The sequence below is a fragment of the Nematolebias whitei genome, chromosome 14, assembly GCF_014905685.2.
Source record: "Nematolebias whitei isolate Nwh7 chromosome 14, NemWhi1, whole genome shotgun sequence".
Lineage (NCBI taxonomy): Eukaryota > Metazoa > Chordata > Actinopteri > Cyprinodontiformes > Rivulidae > Nematolebias > Nematolebias whitei.
In genome coordinates, this window is record NC_056511.1 from 9,106,796 (window position 1) to 9,128,253 (window position 21,458).

The 21,458-nt window shown below is 38.6% G+C and overlaps 1 protein-coding gene across 2 annotated transcripts in view; it reads left to right on the forward strand.

Moving 5' to 3' along the window:
• usp28 (ubiquitin specific peptidase 28) overlaps positions 1-16,033 on the forward strand; it is a 29,404-nt gene extending 13,371 nt beyond the window's left edge. Inside the window, exons 7-25 of one of the 2 annotated variants that reach the window (XM_037687813.1) lie at positions 1,331-1,401; positions 1,507-1,583; positions 1,660-1,808; positions 1,896-2,023; positions 2,622-2,717; positions 3,309-3,488; positions 3,575-3,774; positions 4,111-4,181; positions 4,412-4,640; positions 5,170-5,496; positions 7,115-7,242; positions 8,264-8,527; positions 8,718-8,813; positions 9,234-9,412; positions 9,780-9,858; positions 10,919-10,998; positions 12,049-12,172; positions 13,725-13,923; positions 15,460-16,033. In XM_037687813.1, coding sequence (XP_037543741.1) covers positions 1,331-1,401; positions 1,507-1,583; positions 1,660-1,808; positions 1,896-2,023; positions 2,622-2,717; positions 3,309-3,488; positions 3,575-3,774; positions 4,111-4,181; positions 4,412-4,640; positions 5,170-5,496; positions 7,115-7,242; positions 8,264-8,527; positions 8,718-8,813; positions 9,234-9,412; positions 9,780-9,858; positions 10,919-10,998; positions 12,049-12,172; positions 13,725-13,923; positions 15,460-15,635 — 2,853 coding nt within the window. In that variant the 3' untranslated portion in view covers positions 15,636-16,033. The remainder of the gene's footprint in view (positions 1-1,330; positions 1,402-1,506; positions 1,584-1,659; positions 1,809-1,895; positions 2,024-2,621; positions 2,718-3,308; positions 3,489-3,574; positions 3,775-4,110; positions 4,182-4,411; positions 4,641-5,169; positions 5,497-7,114; positions 7,243-8,263; positions 8,528-8,717; positions 8,814-9,233; positions 9,413-9,779; positions 9,859-10,918; positions 10,999-12,048; positions 12,173-13,724; positions 13,924-15,459) is intronic. The other variant, XM_037687814.1, reaches the window with a different exon arrangement.
• The last annotated feature ends 5,425 nt before the right edge of the window (positions 16,034-21,458 follow it).

Below are 21,458 nucleotides of genomic sequence, written 5' to 3' on the forward strand. Positions count from 1 at the left end.
CAAGCTTTACCACAAATAAATTACACAAAGCTACAAAATTCACAAAGCTATTGAAAAATTAAGTTTCATGTTGAATTACAAGCCAACAAATATAGATTTTAAAGTATTGACAGTTCTGACAAACATCAAGCAAATGTTTTGATGGTTATCTGACGTCCGTCATAATGTTTGCACAAACGTCATGAATGTAGCTCAGTGGTCATCACATGTGATCACATGTGATCACATGTCATACGTGGTCCTAACTCATTTCACAAACTGAAGACCATGAGATGAGGGGAGAAAAAAATGGATTCTTGTACAACCTGAACACTTTTTCTGGAACTGCATTTCACTTTAATCTTATTCTACATATTTATATGTATTTTTACAACGTGCCTGCACATTTTGTGCATATCTGCCCAAAAACTGATGATGCACTTTGATATAAAGTGTTATAAAATAGTTTCCCAAATATCCATTACAAAGTATACTGTAACTAGAGAAACTTTTTCAGAGAGCTAAATGGCTTTGCCAAAATTAGCTGAACAGGCTGAAACTGAGGTGTTAAAGCTAAAATAATCAGGACAAAAGTAAAACAGCAGAATACCAGCTAAAAGAATCAGGACACTAGCTAAAAGTAGCAAAAGGCTAGCTAAAAGTAGAAAAATCCTAGCTAAAATTTTAAGTATCAAAAGGCTAACTAGAAGCAAAAGGTAGAAAAAGACTAGCTTAAAGGTAAAAATAGCAATATGGTAGCTAACAACTAAAAGTAGCACAAGGAGATAAAAATACAGCGTGTATGCCGACATTTAAAAAAAAAAACACGTTTTTGACAAAATTGAAGAGATTGCAATAGATTTCTATAGAGAAAACTTTATAAATAAAGTTACAAATTTTGTAAGTTATAAGTTACTGTCGAGGGAATGCATATATGTGCATGCACCATGATCTATGTACCTCATGATATTAATATAGACGTGAAGACTTTCTGTATGGAGGACGGAATGTGACGAAATGAAATTTTAAAAAATACACAATACAAACATAACAATTAAATGTATAATTTAATGATTAAATACATCATTAAATTATTAAATACACAATTAAATTATTTAATGATGTATTTAATATTTAAATGATCATTTCATTATTATGTATTTGTTTATTTCATTTTGTCATATATTCCGTCCTCCATGTATCTGCTCCCTTCCTGTTGTTAATTATATTAAATGTTTCCATGATCTTTCATCTATTATTTGATAATGAAAAATAAAAAACAGGACAACAACTGCAGCATTCACACGAGTAGAAGGTAAAATTTAAAAAAAATGTTTTTTTTTACTTTCAGGATGTCAGTGAGTTTTCCCATAAGCTGCTTGACTGGTTAGAGGATGCATTTCAGCTGGCTGCCAATGGAAAGTAAGCTATATGTTCATTACATTTTTGTTGTTTATGATGATTGTTTTCCTCAACTAATTTTTGGTGAACAAATTATCCTTATATAACAATAAATTTTACTTCAAGGAGCGCAGAAGACAAGCAACAGAACCCCATGGTTCAGCTTTTCTACGGCACCTTTGTGACAGAGAGGAGACATGAAGGTACGAGATTTAGTGACTATTTTTTATCTTGGTGCTATCAGTTTAAATTCAGTCACACCCTTCTATTTGGGTTTAGGTAAGATATTGTATAACATTGAGCAGTTTGGCCAATACCCCCTGCAAGTCAACGGCTTCAACAACTTGGATGAATGCCTCGAAGGTGCAATGGTTGAGAAAGAAATCGAGTCGCTGCACTCAGATCAGGGTGTCACATCTGGACGAGAGGTGACCAGCTCTGAACTCCTAAAAACAATAATGTGCTGTCAAGTTTGACCTTCCGCCAAGAAAGTCTCTATGTTCTGTTTCTTGCAGAGATGGTTTAAAAAGCTACCTCCGGTCTTGACCTTTGAACTCTCTAGATTTGAATTCAACACCCAGCTCGGACGTCCTGAGAAGATACACAAGAAGTTAGAGTTTCCACAAGTCGTATATATGGACAGGTGAGTTTTGTACAGGTGAAAAAAAAAAACAACTGAATTCATAAAGTCGAGCTTAATTTAGTAAAAAAAAACTAGGAGAATGCAGTCTACATTGTCTTGAAGTCCTACTATAAATGCTTGTTGAGATGTTTCGTCCTTCATCCAAAGGACTTCATCAGTCCGAGGAGCCACAACAAACTGTGTCCCACAAGCAGCACACTCACACACTCCCCGGTCGACTCCTCTCAGGCTTTTTGATCCTTTCAGGATTATTGAGCATGGACTTTGATGTTTTGAACCACTTTGGCTATGGCTGCCTGTGAGGAGTCGACGGGGGAGAAGATGGACCACAGAAACCATCTTCTCACCAGCAAACTGGTTGTCCCACTATGTGAGTGTTCTGCTTATGGGACTCAGTTTGTTGTGGCTCCTCTGACTGATGAAGTCCTTTGAATGAAGGATGAAACAGCTCAGCAAGAAAAGAAACCGTCCAGATGACCTGACCGAACTTTGTTGGATTTTTTTTTACGTGGATTATTGAGCATGAACTTTGATGCAAGACAATAACGGTTTGGCAATTCTTTTTAAAATAAATGTTTGTTTTTCTCTTTTTTGGAAGATATCTTCACAAAAACATTGAGCGGACCAATGAGAGACGAGGAGAAGTAAAAAAGCTCAAGGAGCAGCTTGCAGTCCTTCAACAGAAACTTGAGTGGTGAGTCAAATGGCAAATCTTGCCATTACTCTTGGTTGAGGAGGTGCAAAACACAGGACTGAGGAGGCAGGAAGCAGATGAGGAATAAACAAAATTACTTATTTAAATAAAACACAAAGCACTACAGAGGTAGTTTATCCCAAAGCACCTAAAACTAGGAATAGAAATACTGTAGCTCCAAGCAAAATTAAAATAATGGCTGACAGCAATGACAAGATTCGTGCAATGGACGCAGGAAAAGAATAACAAGGAAGAAAACAACATATTGTTGTAATTAGAGATTGAAACTCGAAGTGTAACCATGTAATAAAAAGAACAACTAAGTGAAATAAGCAAAGGCAAAAAAGAGAAATAAAGCAGGACGTAAACGTGACAGTAAATAGTATATATAAATAAATACTAAAATACTAAACTAAGAGCAGGCGCTTCATGAAAACCAATTAACCTGATAAAAGCAAAACCACCCCAGATTTAAAAAAAAAAAAAACACCAGTTCAAGAAACCTAAAACCTGTAACTGAAAACAACCAAACCCATAATCCATAACACATTTTTCTTTCTTTTTGTTATTATTTTTTGTCTTTATCCAAAGTTATAAAAACTTTGGCTCAGGTCCTATGAAGTATCCTCTAGCAGACATGCTCCAGTTTGTTCTGGAGTTTGCAACCACAAAACCCACCAGCGTTTCCCCAGCTGAAGATCTGAGACTGGCCTCGTCTTCACCGACTCCTGCAAGCCTCCCCGTCAGTGAAGCCATCGCCAAAGACGGCAGGTGTGTCGGCCATCGTTGTCGCCAGGAAATCTGTTTCTGAACGGAGAACCGCTCGTTCAAAACTTCATTCATCCTGCTCTTTTTAGTGAACCTGGAGAAGCAGATTCCTCAGAGGGCCTGGTTTCTACCTGCCAGCGGACACCCATTTACAAGCCTTTCACCCAGTGCAGACACCCCTCGGACTGCCCCCCACACCCAGCTCCTCACAGCGTCACAGAAGAAGAGTTGCACTTTGTTAAAACCTGCCTACAGCGCTGGAGGACCGAAGTAGAGCACGACATAAACGGTACGCCAACGAAAACACTTTTTATAGTTTTTGTTGCAGTTGTGATTGGCTCGATCTTTAACAGCTAAACAGACCAAATTATCCTTTAAATAAATGTGTCACTGAAAACTAATAAACTGATAAGTTTAATGAAAACTAACCAGAACGGGCAAGCTTCACCCCATTACTCTCAAACTGGGGAAAACTGTATAAATTTACAAATGTATATTGTGTCCAATAGTTTTTTTTTTTACTGATTCTGTTTTGTTTAAGGGGAAAGGCTTCTGTGTTATTTTTGAGCAGAGATGTTTGTAAAATCTGTTTTCGGTTTGAATTCCTGCTGCTTTCTGTGTGTAGAACTAAAAGCCAGCATCGACAAGCTAAATCAAACACTCGAGGGCATTTACTCAGACAACAGTCTCTGCCAGGTAAGGCTCTTTTCACCTAATTTATTCTGTTACGAAAAAAAAAAAAACAGCAATTCAGTGACATGTTTTACATTTCTTTATGCTTACTTGACCTTTATGAAATGTAGCTGAAGGTCGTACAGTAATTAATTAAAAATGCCACAGCAAAGTCCTAATATTTGGAGTCCCTGCACTGAGATGTTTAATTATTTTCCAATTTCCAAGCTGTTTCTCACTTTACTCCTGCTCAGGTGCCCTACAGACTCCACGCAGTACTTGTTCATGAAGGCCAGGCGTCAGCTGGTCATTACTGGGCCTATATCTACGACCACGCTAACCAGCGCTGGATGAAGTACAATGACGTCATCATAACTGAGTCATCGTGGGACGAGCTTGAACGAGACTCGTTCGGAGGCATGACCAACGCCAGTGCATACTGCCTGATGTATATTGATGACAGACTACCCCAGCTGATCACAGGTTTGTGTTTCTGTCATAAATAGTGGGATGCAGCAGAGTGGCTGTCTCAGGCAGCAGTAGACGTGATTTAAACTGTCTAGTCATAGCTCTCATGTAGTCCAGCTAAATTTAGGCCACTGAGCCCAAGTAGTTTAGTCATTACCTAATTTATACACTGCCAAATAACAAATGGTTTAGGATGCTGAAAAAGATGTCAAAGAATAAAAATAACTTGTTGAGCATGTAGGACTACTAAACTTTTACTTTTAGCTCAAATTAAACCAGCTTCCATGTTAGGACAAATGTCATGTTTGAGATATCGTTTCAATTTAAAGATGATAGATTGACACAAGAGACCATAGCTAACAAGGCCTAACAAAGTCCTTTATGATGTATTACATGTTCAATAGGTTGTTTTTAAGTGTACCTATTGGTGGGAGTGATAAAAATATATTTTACAGAGGAAAAAGATCTGACATTTGTATTTCTTTAATAGCCCAATGACTACTTTTTATTGTGTTAATCTATTAAATAACTATGTTTCACTCAGAGGACACAGATGATGAGACAGGCCAGGTGCTCCACGGCATGGATTCTCTGCCGCCCGTCCTCAGGCGCTACGTCCAAGAAGATAACCGCTGGTTCCAGCAGGAGCTCAGCGAATGGGAGGAACAGTTCTGCCAGACTGCAACCCCACAGGAAGAGTCCACAACCACCGCAGAACCTCCGAGCTTCAGTTTACAGCAAACACCTGTCGAGCCAGCGCCCCAGTCAGGACTCGCCACTGAAGAACTGGACCAAGGAGCTGCTTTAGAGCCACAACTAGTTACTGAAGAGGAAAAGGACAATGATGACGATGTCCGAGAGATAGCTGAAGGTTTGTAGTGTTGACCGATAAAATAAAGTGATGCTTTGTTTAAACGTGCAGCAGAAAACCACAATATTCATTTTATATGTAATAATGCTTTAAACTAGAACATCATTTGGAAATTGCTTTAACCACTTCTACTTTCCGTGTCGTGGGGAACTGGTGTCCTTCTCCAGTGGACACTGTGGAAAGTCAGGGCACACCCTGGACATGTCTCCAGTCCATCACAGGGACACAGAGAGACAAAAACAAGACAACCATTCACTCTCTCACTCTCACCTAGGGACAGTTTAGAGTTACCAATCAGCCTAACATGCATGTTTTTGGACTGTGGGAGGAAACCGGAGCACCCGGAGAAGAAGGTGACGCATAATAGATGCGACGTATATGGTGAAGCAACATATTTATGGATTTTTCCACTTTATTAGACATATTTGGACTGATGCGGCTTATAGGGTTGTGCGACGTGTACAGTGGAAAATACAGTACTGTTTAACAGGCACATAGGTTTCTGATAAATACTCACGTTAACTTGTGTAATTAATTTAAGAAAAAGATCAAAGCTGGATTGTTAAAAATATATATATGAAGTAGCTTAGTGTGTATTTGTGTTAGAGTTAGAAAAATTAGAAAGAGTTGTTTTGTTTTGTTACTTGAAGATTATTATCATTGAACAAATTGTTTGAAAAAAGGGGCAGATATAATAAGATTTTTTCTTCTTTCTGCTGCCTTTCATTTTAAATTTCTTGTATTTTTTTTTAAGTTTATGGAATTGTTTTGTTTTTTAAAATGAATCAACTTTATACCAATACCAATAATTATTAGGAAGTGGTCATTTCTTACCCCATCAATGGGGAAAAACAACCAAAGGTATATCTCTACAGCTGGGGTGTCAAACTCCATTACAAAAAGGGGCAAAAATTAAAAACTTGGTCCAGTTTCACTTGGTGCCTGTTTTCTATTCTGGGTTGCAGTTTGGTCAGAAAGAGTTTTATCGGTCTCGTTTGACATACTCTCTTTCCACATCAAAGTGAAAGATTACTGAATAATCCAACCTTTTTTTTCCTGGCTTCAAAATTAGCCAGCTGTCATGAGAAATCTGCACCAATTACGGTATTATAGTTTTATTTTAGCTAAATGAGACATTATCTCAGTAAAATTAGTAATTTGGACAACTAGGGAACTAATTTTGGTGTGGCAAACTAACACAGCTGTAAGGAATGATGCTGAGCTGGCACAGAAGCATATAAAATGAAAAAGGTCATCACTAAACAATGAGCAGGTGTGCAGACGAAATGGACAGAACAAAAGAGCCTTTGTAGATAGAAACAGAAAGAGAGGTTGGCAGCTATAGCTGACTAAACATGGGTTTTAAACCATAGTTCAGATCAAGCCACATAAAAACAAATCCCAAACCTCAAAGAATAACACCGATAGACTGTGACAATTATACAAGAATTATTCTATATCTTATTACATTTTGAGAAATATTGAGTAAATAATACTCCTTCTTTTGCAGATTTTTTTATTCCTTTATTGCTAAAGCGTTTTTAAACTCTATATACAAGATGGGATTATGTTATAAAGATGTGTTTTGATGCTTACCATCTTTTTGTACATTTTGCAGCAGAAAGTCCAGAGATTTTGCCACAACCTGAGAGTCCTGGCTGCCAAACAGACGCCAACAACACTCCAGCTGTCACTGACACTCTGGGAACGAGTCTGAGTTCAGACTCGGTTGATCTGCAGAGTCAGGTGGGAAAGTCCAGAACATCTACTGATACCCTCTTTGTAGGATATGGGTCAGAGGATAACAGTGTGACTATCAGGATCAATAAGTTCACATACATTAGTCATAACATGAAGTTAGTGTTGTTGTTTTTTATTTCTCCAAAACCAAATTTTTACATTCAAAGCTTGAGTTTTTATTGCTGCAATAAATCAAACTCTTGTAGACATATTGCTGCTGCAGGGTTCCTGCTGATCTAACGTTCTGTTAAACATCATCTGTTATAATACAGTTTGTTTTTATGGAAGCTCTGCATTTGTAATTCGATTCTATTTCAGTTCAGTTTATTTATACAGCGCCACGTCACAGCAGAAGTCATCTCAGGACACTGAACAGAAACATTCACATACAGCAGCCCTTCGCTACGTCACGGTTCGTTTTTCGCGGACTCGCCCTATCGCGGTTTTTCAAAATAAGATCAGACATGACACGCAAATGGCTGATTGATGGATGAGCCACACGATGGGCATGGCATTTTTATTTTAAATGAATTATGTTAAACTATTTAGCACCTGCAGCCCACACTGCATGAGAAACTTCCTCCTGCAGTTCCTCCTTACTCCTCTGCCGATCTCCGTTCTGCAGCGGAGAAGTGGGCGTGGCCAAAAGTGCAGAGTGCAGCCGAGGCAAAGAGCCGAGATCATGACATGCTGTGCTCTTTTAGAGCGTTTAGAGTTTAGAAACATTGTTTAGAATATTGCAAGAGTGTGGGAAGAGTTTAAAATACCTTTATATATATATATATATATATTACTACTTGTACTACTATTCCTACTTTGCAGTTTTTCACTTATCGCGGGGCTTCAGGGTACGGATCCCCCACGATAAACGAGGGACCACTGTGATGCCTTTTGTATTTTGTCACACAACTGTAATCAACTTCATTTGACCCCTAAGGTCTCAAAACTATAAAAGTGAAAATAATATTTTTGACAACGATAGATATAAGGCAACATAATAAGTTTTTGTTCATCCTGTCTTGGTCAGACCCCAGTCCAGGATGCGGATCTGAGTAGTCAGACACCACCTGAACACGGTGAACAGAGGGATGTGGCAGAACTCAGCTCTGAAACTAAAGAACATGAAGCTTCCGGAGGAGCTCCTGAACTTGGAGCAGAGCAGGGAGCTGAGGAGCAGCAGCAGGAGGCTTCGACTAGACAGCGACAGGTGGAGAACGAGGTTTCCGAGGTGGAGATTCCCAATGTGGGCAGGATCACGGTGAGGGCTGATGCTGATGGATACAATGAAGAGGTAAATAAATGATGTCAGATAAGATTTCAGCATCTTTTGCCACATCAAAATTGTTCCCGTATGAACTAAATTTATTCTTGGTACGGTAAGGTTACCTTATTTACGATGGTTTTAACTCAGTTGCCTATCTGGAATCTTAGGTTAATAAAAATCCTTCCGTTTTTTGAGTTTGTTTTTCTGTTTTTCTTAGATGATGCTCACTCCAGCCATGCAAGGCGTCATCCTCGCCATAGCCAAGGCCAGGCAAACATTTGACAAAGAAGGCCCTGAGGCTGGCCTCATCAAGGTGAGGTATCCGAGGGAAGCTGAGCATTCTTTTCTCTTCCATCAACAGAAAACTACATACAATCAACAATTGATTTGAGATGGCTCAACTCATTCTCTAATTAATTATATCTTTGCCTCGTGTGAAATAATATCCGAAACAAACAAAAATGTGTTTTCTGAGGGATATGCTATCTTTCACGTCTTTTCCACAAAATATTTTATTTTGAAGATATTTTTACAGTACAATATATTCGTTTTCTTTGTAAATGATGATTTAAATAAACCACGTGCTTTAAATTGATGTTAAAGCCGTTATAATAGGTTCAATGTCTTGCTGAGTGATTCGGTGCTGCTTCACTCGGCGTTCAACTGAACCACATGTTTGTTCTTGTCTTATTTATGAAAAACTGCGACGTTAAATTCTCCACTGCTGTTTCAGGCCTTCCATGAGGAGTATTCCCGCTTGTATGAGCTCTCGCAGGAGGAGAACACCCCCCAGGAGGATGCCCGTCTGCAGCACGCTCTGGTTTACTTCTTTCAAAACAAGGCGCCCAAACGTGTCATTGAGAGGACGCTTCTGGAGCAGTTTACAGACCGCAACCTGAGCTTTGACGAAAGGTGCACACAGGCAAACGGCTCGTTCATAAGTCTTGGATGTTTATGTCATTTAGCTGGGTTTTTTTGGGTGGGGTAAAGATTTAAAATAAGAGAAATGAGCTGGACACAATATAGGTAAAACATACACCAAAAGAAGCCTCTCTTGAAATTATAACAGCCTTTTCACTTTGATTGTTTGAACAGTGTAATAGTGTGTGAAAGGGATTTAACAGGCGTTACTGATTCCAGCGCCTCACGAAGCTTTGTTAGACTGTCAGGAGACGATTCGGCATGTTCTGTCTGCCATCTATCGTCGAACCTGTGATCTGTAACTTGGTCTTTTTATCACCTCCGTTACAAACTCCAGCTGTCCTTGTTGTTCATGCAGGGCCATCAGTATAATGAGAGAAGCCCGGTCCAAGCTTCGTCTCATTAAGCCAGAGGACATGGACATGGATGAATACATGGTACTGTCTGGTCAGATGAGTGGACAGTTAAATGCTGCCAAGTTTGCCACATAACTGTATTTTCATGTTTTGTAGTTAATTATTTTTAACTTTATTACTCCAGTGGAAATTGATTTGTTTCTTCTTGCTTTAAAAAAAAAACACTTTTTTTTAGGGTTTTACACTAAATTCTACAAGAGGATGGGAATAGATTTATTGTTAATTTAGTGGTATGTTCTTATATGAGGCCACCAGGGGGCGTTGAGAGGTTCTGTTATTTACACACAGCACACAAACACTTTGTTTATATCAGTTTATTTGTTTACACACACATTTCTGCTGTGAGTTGCAGAAAATAATGCACATTTCAGATATTTTCCACCAAGACACAATAGTGTCATTAATTTGGTACTAATTTAAAATAAATACAGTAAACTACTATGTTGATGGGAGATTTTATTTATTTTTATTTTTTTTTTTTACAAAGGCAACTCACAGTTGTGAAAATGTTCTCAATACTATCTGCAAGTAATAACATTTTCTCCTAATAGTTGTCAAATATCAATCTAAAAGATCAAGTTATGTCAGTGTCATTACAAAACTTAACAGAACAATTGTTTATGTTTAGTAAATTAATTCTCTAATCCTTTTAGTTTATTTGGATCTGATTTTTGGGGGGTTCAGCTTGAAGTCTGTACATCCTGTCCATTTATTAGAATAAGAACTTGACAAATTCCTGTACACTTTTGAGAAAATTGTGTTCATATGACAGATTCAAGTTTTAGGTTGTTTTTACTCTTTTCACCTTAATTTTTAATAAGATTATTGATATGATAATATGTATATTTATTATGTTTGATTGTTCCTCAATAGAACTTTGTAAATAAAACACATCATCATCATTATAATTATATTAGAATACATCAGTTGAGCCTCATCTTGCAGTTTCTCTGAAAATAAATTAAAAAAGGTTTGAAGTGAAAGCATGACTTACTGTTGCATCACTCCACTGTACTAACAGTGTAATAAAGGCACAAATGAAGAGACTGCTGGTGATTTTCTGTGTTTTCTTTTCTCACAGGAGTGGCACGATGACTACAGGCTGTTCAGGACGGTGTTTGTCCATCTGCTGACTGGACTGGAGCACTACCAGCATGGAAAGTAAGTGTCAGATATTCACTGCAACACTGCTGGACCAAAAGGTTGTACTACATGTCTATGAATTATTATTGTGCTGTAAAAGCAACAGAAATAAAATGTATATACCCGGTAAGTGATATATAGAAATGTAGATTTGTATCACTATACAGTCCCTCGCTAATTCGCGGTTTGTTTTTCGTGAATTCGCTCTATCGCGTTTTTCAAAGTAAGACTGGACATGACACTCAATTGGCTGATTGATGGAAGAGCCACGCGGTCGTCATGGAATTTTTATTTAAAATAAATTATTTTGAATTATTTAGCACCTGCTGCACCTGTATGCAGACCACAGCTGCAGAGAAGCTCCCTCCTGCAGCTGATCAGCTGATCTCCGCTCTGCAGCGGAGAAGTGGCAGAGTGCAGCCGTGACAGAAAGCTGAAATCATGACATGCTGTGCTCTTTTAGCGCATTTAGAGTGTAGAAACATTGTTTAAAATATTACAAGAGTGTGGGAAGAGTTTAAAACGTCTTTTTTATATACATATATACACACAGTAGTGCCTCGCTACTTCGTGGTTCGTTTTTCGCGGACTCGCTCTATCGCGGTTTTTCAAAATAAGATTGGACACGACACACAATTGGCTAACTGATGGATGAGCTGCACGATCAGCATGAAAATTTTATGTAAAATTAATTATTTTAAATTATTTAGCACCTGCTGCACCTGTGTGCAGCCCACACTGCAGGAGAAACTTCCTCTTGCAGCTCCTCCCTCCTCCTCTGTCGATCTCCGTTCTGCTGAGGAGAAGTGGGCGTGGTCGAGAGCCAAGATCATGACATGCTGTGCTCTTTTAGAGCATTTAGAGTTTAGAAACAAACTGCTTACTACATGTATTCCTTCTTCAGGGAATGGATCCCCCACGATAAACGAGGGACTACTGTATAAGTAAATCCAAACATATAGGTAGTTTTAAGCTAGAATACTACGCTGGATTTAGCATACTGTGTAATAAATTTGCTATTTTAGTATGTTTTGTTGCTGGTGTGATTGTGCCCTCTTTGTGCCTCAGGATGCAAGAAGCCTTGAACTACTTGGCTCATGCATACGAGACCAACGCCGCCCTGCTGAAGAAGGGGGACAAACGTGGTGTGGACAAGTCTCTCATTGCAGTTTACAGGAGGAAATGTCTCACTGTGAGTAAAGCAACCCGTGTAAGCAGAAATAACTGAATTCAAGTTTAATATTCCCACGCTAAAGCTCAAAGCAAAACATGTCCATAATAAAGAGATGCTGGTTTGCATCAGAAGAAACTTTGAGGCTCATCAAAGTCATTTCTGTCTTCTTCTGGGAAATATCATTCTCCATTTGACATTTCATGACATCTGGCCAGTTGCTTAAATATTTTCCTGTGAGCCAAACGTTTGAGCAGGACAGTGACTGGGCCAACATTCCCTTATTTAGGCTTTGTTTTTAGCAAAACAAAGTTTGAAATGAGATGCTTTCGGGTTAGTTTCCCAATGCCAGCTTTGTGATGTTTACACTGAAGTCACATACTACTCAAATAAAAGCCTAGTATCCCTACGATACCAGTATGAAGTCTCACTTTTGTGCCGTAGATTTAGGCTAATATCATCTTAAGAAATGACGGAGCTGGAGCTGGAGCTGTTTGGTTCAAACCTTGAAATTAAGATGATGCATGATCTCATGCGATATTGCAACATCTCGCATGATCTGTTAGAGCTTCGAATAAGTGTTGTGAATGACTGACAGCCACTACCACACCAAATTTTAGGTCATTAGCTGTAAAATTCACTAAGGTGGTCATTTTTGTTTAGGCTAAAGTCACGTGCTTGTGTCAACCATCTGGAATAGGGATGACTCCAAGAGATAATCACTTGTAGATGAGCAAGGATTACTTTCTGAACGTTTCATTAAAATCCATTCAGTGGTTCATGAGATGTTTTGTTAGCAAACAGACAGAACTGATTCCAATAGTTATGGACTAAATTATAAACAGATTTTATGAGGGGGGTGGTGGCGCAGAATTTAGAGAAGGTGGCCTGTGATCGGAAGGTGGCCGGTTCAACTCCTGGTACCGACAACATCAAAAATGTGGATAGATGAAGCACCTGCTTCCAACCTCATTTGCCCCACGCTGGGCCCCTGAGCAAGGCCCTTAACCCCCACCATCTGCTCCACACAGAGGGCTGTGGTAGCTCGGTGGTCTGTGGTTGCGTCAGTAAGGGCATCCGGCGTAACAACAATCGCCAAGTCTTCGTGCGAGTTAATTCGCTGTGGCGGCCCCTGAGGAAGGGAGCAGCCGAAAGAAGAAAAAAAATGCAATAAGTTATTAATCAAGCGCATAAGTTGGGGATAAGTCTCAGCTACTACCACACCTAATTTTAGCTCAATATCTGTAAAACCAACTGAGTCATACCCATTTTTCTGTTTGCTAAGATTGCTTTGCTTGTGGTGGCCATCTTGAATTTGGTTGACTTCAAAAGGAAATAATTTGGTGTCAACCCAGTGATTGCGTTCAGAAATTTTATTAAAGTTTGTTATTCCTGAGACATTTTGTCCACGGTAAAAACATAAATAAACAAACATACAAGCACACCCCCTTTACCTGTGGGGGTGGATAATAAGAGTTAAGTTCATTTTCATAAAGAGCTGAAATACTTAACTACAACATCTTTGTGACAAGAACTATTCCTCTTTTCTCCGTCTCTGTCCACCTAACATCAGGCTTTGAACGAGAGCGCATCCTGCCTGTTTTGCAGCGGTGACGAGAGCAAAGTGGAAGAGGGCGTCACCATCATGGATGAGGTCGTTATCCCGTGTCTTCACCTGATCAGCCGGGACTCAGCGTTATCTCAGGAGGACCGGGACGCTATGGAGAGCATCCGCAGCCACTGGTGCTGCTGCCTGGGCCAGGACATGGATGGTGAGTCATAAAGAGCACACCACAGAACAAGGTGCAACATGTTCTAGACACTTTTTCATCAAGTGCAAACTTTACATCTTCGTGAACTCTACGACCCAACTCCTCTTTCAGTTATCGCTTGTACCAAATAACCCCGAAAATTCAAACAACATGAAGTAAAGTCTTTCAGTTTGTTGTTATTTTTAATGCCACCGCTGTTTTCTTTGTTACTCTTTCTGAAAAGGTGCTGTATTTAAGTTGTACAATGAGTTCAAAAACTCCACAGGAAATTTCAAACAGCTAAAAATGTGCATGTACAATATAACCAGAGCTTAATTTGAGCCGGATCCTACCAGAACAAGAGCTGGGAACTTTCTTATTTTGACAGGGTGCATTCCAGTAACTGGTAACGCTCAGGCTTACTAATAATAAATTTATGAACAAATTTGACTTCATTGAATGAATAAAACCTATATTGGATATGTAAACTGAAACTAAGTACATAAACACTCATTTTAAACATAACAAGCTTCATAATATCACATCAGAGCTGTTGCTTCGAATTTCCGTGTAAAAATCTCCGCCCCTAAAAGTTCAAAGTCATGGGCAATTTTATTAAAAAAACACAAAAATATAATTAAACGTTTTGCGCTATGTAAAAGTTCCTGCACTTTTGTGAACAATCTGATGTGTGAACCACTGCAGGAGTTATCTGAACTATCATTTGAACTGCAACAAGGAGACGATGGTCTCGGCTCATAAAGCTCAGAGTATTTGAAGCCATGTCGGAGCAACCAGGACACGTTTCTGAATTCAGCAGGAGAATTGAGAGCAACTCTTTTCTAAGCCAGTGGCAAAGTGTTAAATATTAGGCAGTTTTTTTCTAAGTGTGGCCAAAACCAGAGCTGCACTTGTTGTCCCAAGGTGGGCACCTGCCCAACAGAAGTGACTATGATCATTTTGTTGAGAAGCTCCAGGTGCTTTATCCACATCATTAGGATTTTTTAAGGAAACTCAGTTCTCAAACCTTAGATTCACCAAAATATGGAATAAATATGAAATAAATGATGGCAGTCCTAAACGGGCCAGTAAAATCTAAGATTTTTTTTGTTGTTGCAGTAGTTGGATCCTCGACCCACCTGTCAATCAATCCAGTAAGCATGTCAGCAACTGACCAATCAGCGACCTCCTTCAATTTGTCCTGTAGTGAACGCCCCTTACCTGCAGAGCTGCGGCGGTGTTGCATTATGAACACTTTGCAGTCAAAGAGATTTTTGCATCGTTTGTTTCATATTAATCTGCTGTAATAAACCTTTGTAAAATAAACCAGAAGGCAGGAAATGGCATCTATTTTATTCAAAATTTTTTGGGGGAGGACCCCCAGACCCATCCCCTCGTCCACTATTTGCATTCCGGCATCATTTGGTTTACAAATTAAGCCCCGAGTCGTAACCCTAAACCAACTATAACCTAAATATACCTTAAACAGTGGCACTTCCTCAAACAGTAAATAAATACTTTAGTTCTAATTGCTGCTGCTTGTCCATTTTTTTACAGATGCACTGCAGGTAAAGCTGGGTGAGTTGCTTCCCAGGGTTCTGGACGGTTCCACCGGCAGAGTGGTGCTTAAAGATCCACCACAAGTCCATGTCAACCAGGCGCACGACCTGTGCAGCCGCCTGGCTGCTGTCATGGAATCCCTTCACAACACCACAGTTGTAGCTGTGAAGTAACAACGTAAAGGAAACCCACAGCAGTGAGCTGGACTGGTGCATCATCACTGCCAGCAGCCTGCCTGCTGGATCCTTCTGTACCATTGGACTTATGGATTGACACAGTACTTAGTTTCTAATGTCTGCTGGCTTGGCATTGCACATGCAAACAAATTTGATGCGTTAACATTTGCTGGTGTGATTGGATAAGAGATCAGACACAAATACGTGCTCATCAGGACAAATATATATGAAAATCTGCAGAAAACGATTCAGTCGCATCGTCTCTGCCTGTTCGTTTAACATAAGCAACCTCTATTCATCACAAAAAGAAAATACTAACTGTACTTTTAAGTCCAAAATAAAGCAACAGAAGCCTAAAATGTCCTGATGCATGCTCAGAGGACCTCTGGACAGATTCTTCTTTGTTTTGTCTTTTTATCCAAAAAGACTTCTTCATTCTAAGACGAAATGTTTCAACATAGAAGCCTAAAACTGTTTTTTCTCCAGAAACGTAACTCCTAATGAACGTTAAGTGACCAAATATCACTTTTACAATTTAACACTCAGATCTACTGTTAATACACAAGATTTATTTTATAACTAAAGCTCCGCCAGTCGCCTGTTTTTCTACCAATTCATCAAGCGTTTGAAAATCAACTTGAAGTATAAATTGGTTTTTGCACACAGGTTTCATTAACTGATGACTTTATGAAGTAAGTAAATAAGTAAAGTTTGATTTTGTAGCGCGTTTCATAGATTAAAAACCACAAAGTGCTTTTACAATAAAATAAATACAATAGTACATATAGAGGCAAATTAATAAATTTAATACATGTAATTTAAAAAAGGACAAATAACAAACTAAGCATGGTGTCGTGAAGAGTTCTAAATCAAAGCAAGTCTGATGAAAAAGTCTTTTTAGCTGTTTTAAAGGCAACTGTCAATAAATACAAGGTAAAAAACAAAGGAAGTTCATTCCACAGTCGAGGTTCAACAGATTTGAAAGAGCGATCCCCCACCCTGAGTTTCATATTGAGTTTTAGGAGCGTCTAATCAGGAGATTCTTCCTGAAGGACCCGAGAACCCGAGCTGAAGTATATGGCTTTAACAATTCAGCAACATAAGAAGGAGCTTGTCCACGTGGAGCCAAAACTTTTAAATCAGTTCAGCAGATCACCAGTGAAAAGACGCAGGAGTCACATGCTTTGTTCTGTTTCATCCAGTTAGGAGCGTTTTGGAGTTGATCAACAGTTGTTGTTGTGTAAAGAGGTAATGAATCTAAATGACAGGAAATAAAAGCACGGCTATTCATCTCCAGTTTATAGTTTAACTCCCACTTTCTTACCGTGTTTTTCGGGTTACAAGGCAAAATTATAAGCGAAACAAAACAGTCAGATAAGTCAAACTTTCTTCAACTCATTCACAATAACTCTCAACATTGTTCAGTTTGAGGTCAGTAAGCACAACCAGAACTAATGCATAAGGCTCACTGTCGATTTTTGAGAAAAATAAAGGATTTTAAGTGCGAAAAATACGGTAATTGGGAACTGCCTAGAAAGGCAGCCACCTATCATTATCCACCTGACAAGGGTTTCTTAACTTTATATCTTACTCAGTGACGTGCAGTGAAGTTTGTGACAGGTGAAGCACTGACTTGTCCGGAACTGGATGGTCACATATATGAACCCAAAATAGAAGCTTATATTTTAATGTAGCCTTTTTTTTTTCTTTTTAAAAGGTGTGTAATTTTGCTTTAATCAACTCCATACTGTTCGACAACGATGGCTAGAAAAACAAAATATTTAATGTAAGGTCAAACGTTTGGGGGGGATCCGCTGCTGCCCCTCTGCATAACAGAAGAATGCACAGGACTGCACCTGCTTCATTTTCTTTATAGGGCAGCACTGCCCCCTACTGGTGCGGCAAGGTATATTCTGCCACACCCTGTGTATTTTAATTGTGCATTTATGATCGATTAGAAAGATGAAATGTCACACACATTCATTCAATATATTAGGCAGACTGTAGAACATCAGCATGTGTAATCAAACGTATATTGGAGATATAAAGTGTGACAGCAATGGACATGAGCCAACCACCTACTTCATTTATTGTGTATGACACAGCGCCCCCAGAGGTGAAACAGAGCACTACCATTGCATTTCTTCCATGTGTTTGAACAGGCAATGCGTAAATTCTGCGATTTTGACCATTGAAGTGTTGAAATAATTCAGACAACCGTTTAATAGAAGAGCTTTACAGAACTATCAAATATATTTTCTCTTATCATTGTTAGAATTTTACTTGTCATGCCTCCCCTGACTGCACGTCACTGATCTTACTCTTCCGTCAACTTTAATGCAGCCTGAACCGCAATGTGTACCCTCAGGGAAAAAATACTATGTCAGCAATTTTAAAAGAGATTGAGCTGAAGTTTGGTGTGGTGGTACCGGACAGCAATGCACAACATATTCTGAATTCAAATCTAAAAATGCAAGATGGTCATTTCAAATGGATATAACTCAGAGGTTTTTAGAGTTTTTGAACTGAAATTTGGTGCATTGGTCGCTGAGAGCGAACCTTAGTAAAGCAAATCAAAAATTCAAGATGGCGGTGTGAGCTAAAAAGAAAGAATACTATAAATCAACCTATTTTAGAGATATTAAGCTGAAATTTGGCGTAGCGGTAGCTGAGCGCAAACTCCCAACACGTAGTTCTATCAAATCTAAAAAAATTAAATGGCCGCAGTGTAGCAGTCCCCATCAGTGTTTATCCAGGAACTTTCTAGTTTGGAAATATTATTCAAATAATAAAAACATTTTGAGTTAGTTGTACGAAATAACCTTCAAGAGACATAGTTCCTTCACGTTTAACTGGCCAGCGTTAGTCACTGAACACGACATCACTGCACTAATAGAGAGGATTTGCTAAATATTTTGCTAAAACATGTTAATGCACAATTCTTTTACAGAGTTTGGAAAACGCTCATTTCATACTGCACAAGAAAGAAAGACTACTTAACTTTTTTTTAAAATACGTGTTTTATATTTCATTGTATTTTTTGAAAATAAAAAATACCAATCAGGCGTCCGAAGATGAAAGTAAAAGTTTTTTGTTTTTTTTAAAGAGCTGCTGCACGCTCAGGTTTGAGTAGATTAACTTGAGCTAACTCTGCAAACCAGGTCAACATTTTAAGTGAAAGACAAAATGGAATTCAGATCAGAACCTGTTTTTCTTGAGCTGCACGTCCACCGGAGCAGGGCAGCGGTGTGGAGCCACAGCTGTCATTTCACGCTGCAGATATCGACGCTTTTTCTCTTGTATTCTTTGACGATCCTCAATAAATGTTTTAAATCCTCTGTATATTTTTATTATTGACTCCTACATCTTCTAAAGCTGCTGTTCCTGAAATCATCTACCTAAACTTTACTAGTATTTTTATATTATTCCAAATTTTATGATTTCTTTTTTTTTTTTTTAGAATTTGTGTGCACAAAGTTAAAATAATGCTTTCTATCCTCCTGAAAGAAATACAACTCATACACCCTACATATATTTCTTGCTCTCCATATTTGTTTAAAGTTTATTAAAAAAAAATGAAATCTCAGTTTCGCATATTGGTGATTATTTTTGTTGAATCTCAGCAACACCTGCTGCTCTGTAATCGTGCAGCTAATGTGCTGATCCACAGCTAAAACTAGCCCCAAAGATTAAAAAAAAAAGATTAAAATGATGTCTAGATGTTAAACTTTTACATAATACTCATTTATTTAATTTCTTTAAGGAGCCAAAACACAAAGGAAACTCATGTTTGTGTCATTGATCCATTAAATTGGTTCCTCTGGTAAATAACTTAAACCTATTCTATTTCATGTTGTCACATTTCAGGCCATGACTAATCCTATTTTCGTTTCTGCTTCACCATCCTCGTGCAAACATTTAGTCATGCTTGCAGTGACATTGAACAAAGTGTGCGTTTTACCATTCGTTCTGTCATTTTTGGTACAAAAGCACGCATTTTCTTTCAACATTCACATTTGCCTCTTTATCCGTTTGCATTCCTACACTAGTCTGTTGGTTCGAGAAGGAATTTAGTCTTAACTGTTAACTTTGATTGCATATCAATGCTTATTTTATATACTGGTGTTATACTGGGATAAAGGTGCTGGCTTTGTTGCGTCACATGCCGCATGACAGATATTACAATGTTCTACAAATAATAATGAACTGCTTTCAATTCAGTTTGTTTATATGGCGCCAAATCACAACAGAATTGTCTCAGGGCACTTTAGAGAAATATTCACATACATACAAAAGCCAATTAGTAAAGTTCTCTATCTAAGGAGGCCAGCAGACATCATCTTTCATCAGTGTTACGTCCAAAGGAGGACACGAGACACAAATAAGGAGGGTTCAAACATTAAAATTTATTTTTCAGCTGGTTCCTTAAAAAAAAATTAAAATTCACGTGTCCACCCAAAAAAAGACGCAAAACCCAAAGTAACTTAAAGATGGACCTGGTGAGCAGGCCAAGCCAAACGAAAAAGGTACAGCAGCGGGCCAGCCCTACAGGGCCGTCGAAGCCGCTGCTGATACCAGACTAAAGCTACAAAAAATATATATATATTATAAAAGAAAGCGTGAAAACAGGACTACCAGGCCAAAATCAATACCAAAAAATTTAACAAAAATTACCTGTGGTGGCCGATGCCGCCGGCTGCAGGCCACCGCTCCAGGATGAAGACAAAAAAATCAAGCTGACAACTAAAGGCTCCAGAATAAGACAAGGGCAGCAAAAAAAAAAAAAGTCCAAACCAGAGGAGTCCAAAAACCAGTGCATCTGTGAGAGGCAGCTCAAAAGTGTGGGAGCCAGAGAGGGGCAAAAAGAGAGAGAGAGGGGGGGGGAAAGGGGAGATAAGAGCTCCCCGGGACCAGACTCTTAAACAGGTGGGGCAGAAAAGGCCACAGCCCAAAACAATTAAAAGTTAATCAATCAAACCCAAGAAATGTCCCAAGGACAAAATAATAAGACCGATGTGCCCCAAGCACGTAACAATCAGCAATATCTGTGTTCTTTGGAATCTTTAACTATTACAATAGTTTTAGTTATATTCCACTTATTTGTCATTGTTATTGTAGCATGGATGGTGTATACATTTCCTGGTAACAACATTCATTCATTCATTCATTCAAGCTTTACAGGTCAGTCTCATTGAGCCTTGAGGACTCATTTACAGGACGACCTGTTTTAACAACGAACACAGATGAGGCACAGACAAAAACAGACAATCATATAAAAAGCATATAACATAAATTAAAATGAAAGCATTTGGGCTCCACTAAGTCATTTTAAGAACTTTTGGACGTACCTGGAGTTATCTTGTTTTCATGGCTATTATGGAAATTAAAACAAACTAGTACCTTGTTTGCATATTAAACCTAAATGTACCTGAACATTTGGGAGTTCTTGGAGAGCTGCTGGACTTATGTTGCTTCTTTAGGCTTTTTAAATAATCTGAGCATTGCACTCGTCTTTAAATGGCATCAACCAGGTGCAACCAAGAGACTGGATTTTTATTTATTTCCTCTTTGCTATTCCAGATACGTTATAAACATAAAAACATTTTTTTATTAAATAGTTGACATAAAATAGAAAATTTTAATAAAAATATACAAAAGCTCATCTCACTGAATAAGGACACCATGTCTAAGTTGAACAAAATCAAAGAGTTAAATGCAGACGACCATATTCTCATATCAGAACACAAGGTATCAAGAGTAGAAGATAGTGTATTTATTTAGATGGATGGATGGATGGATGGATGGATGGATGGATGGATG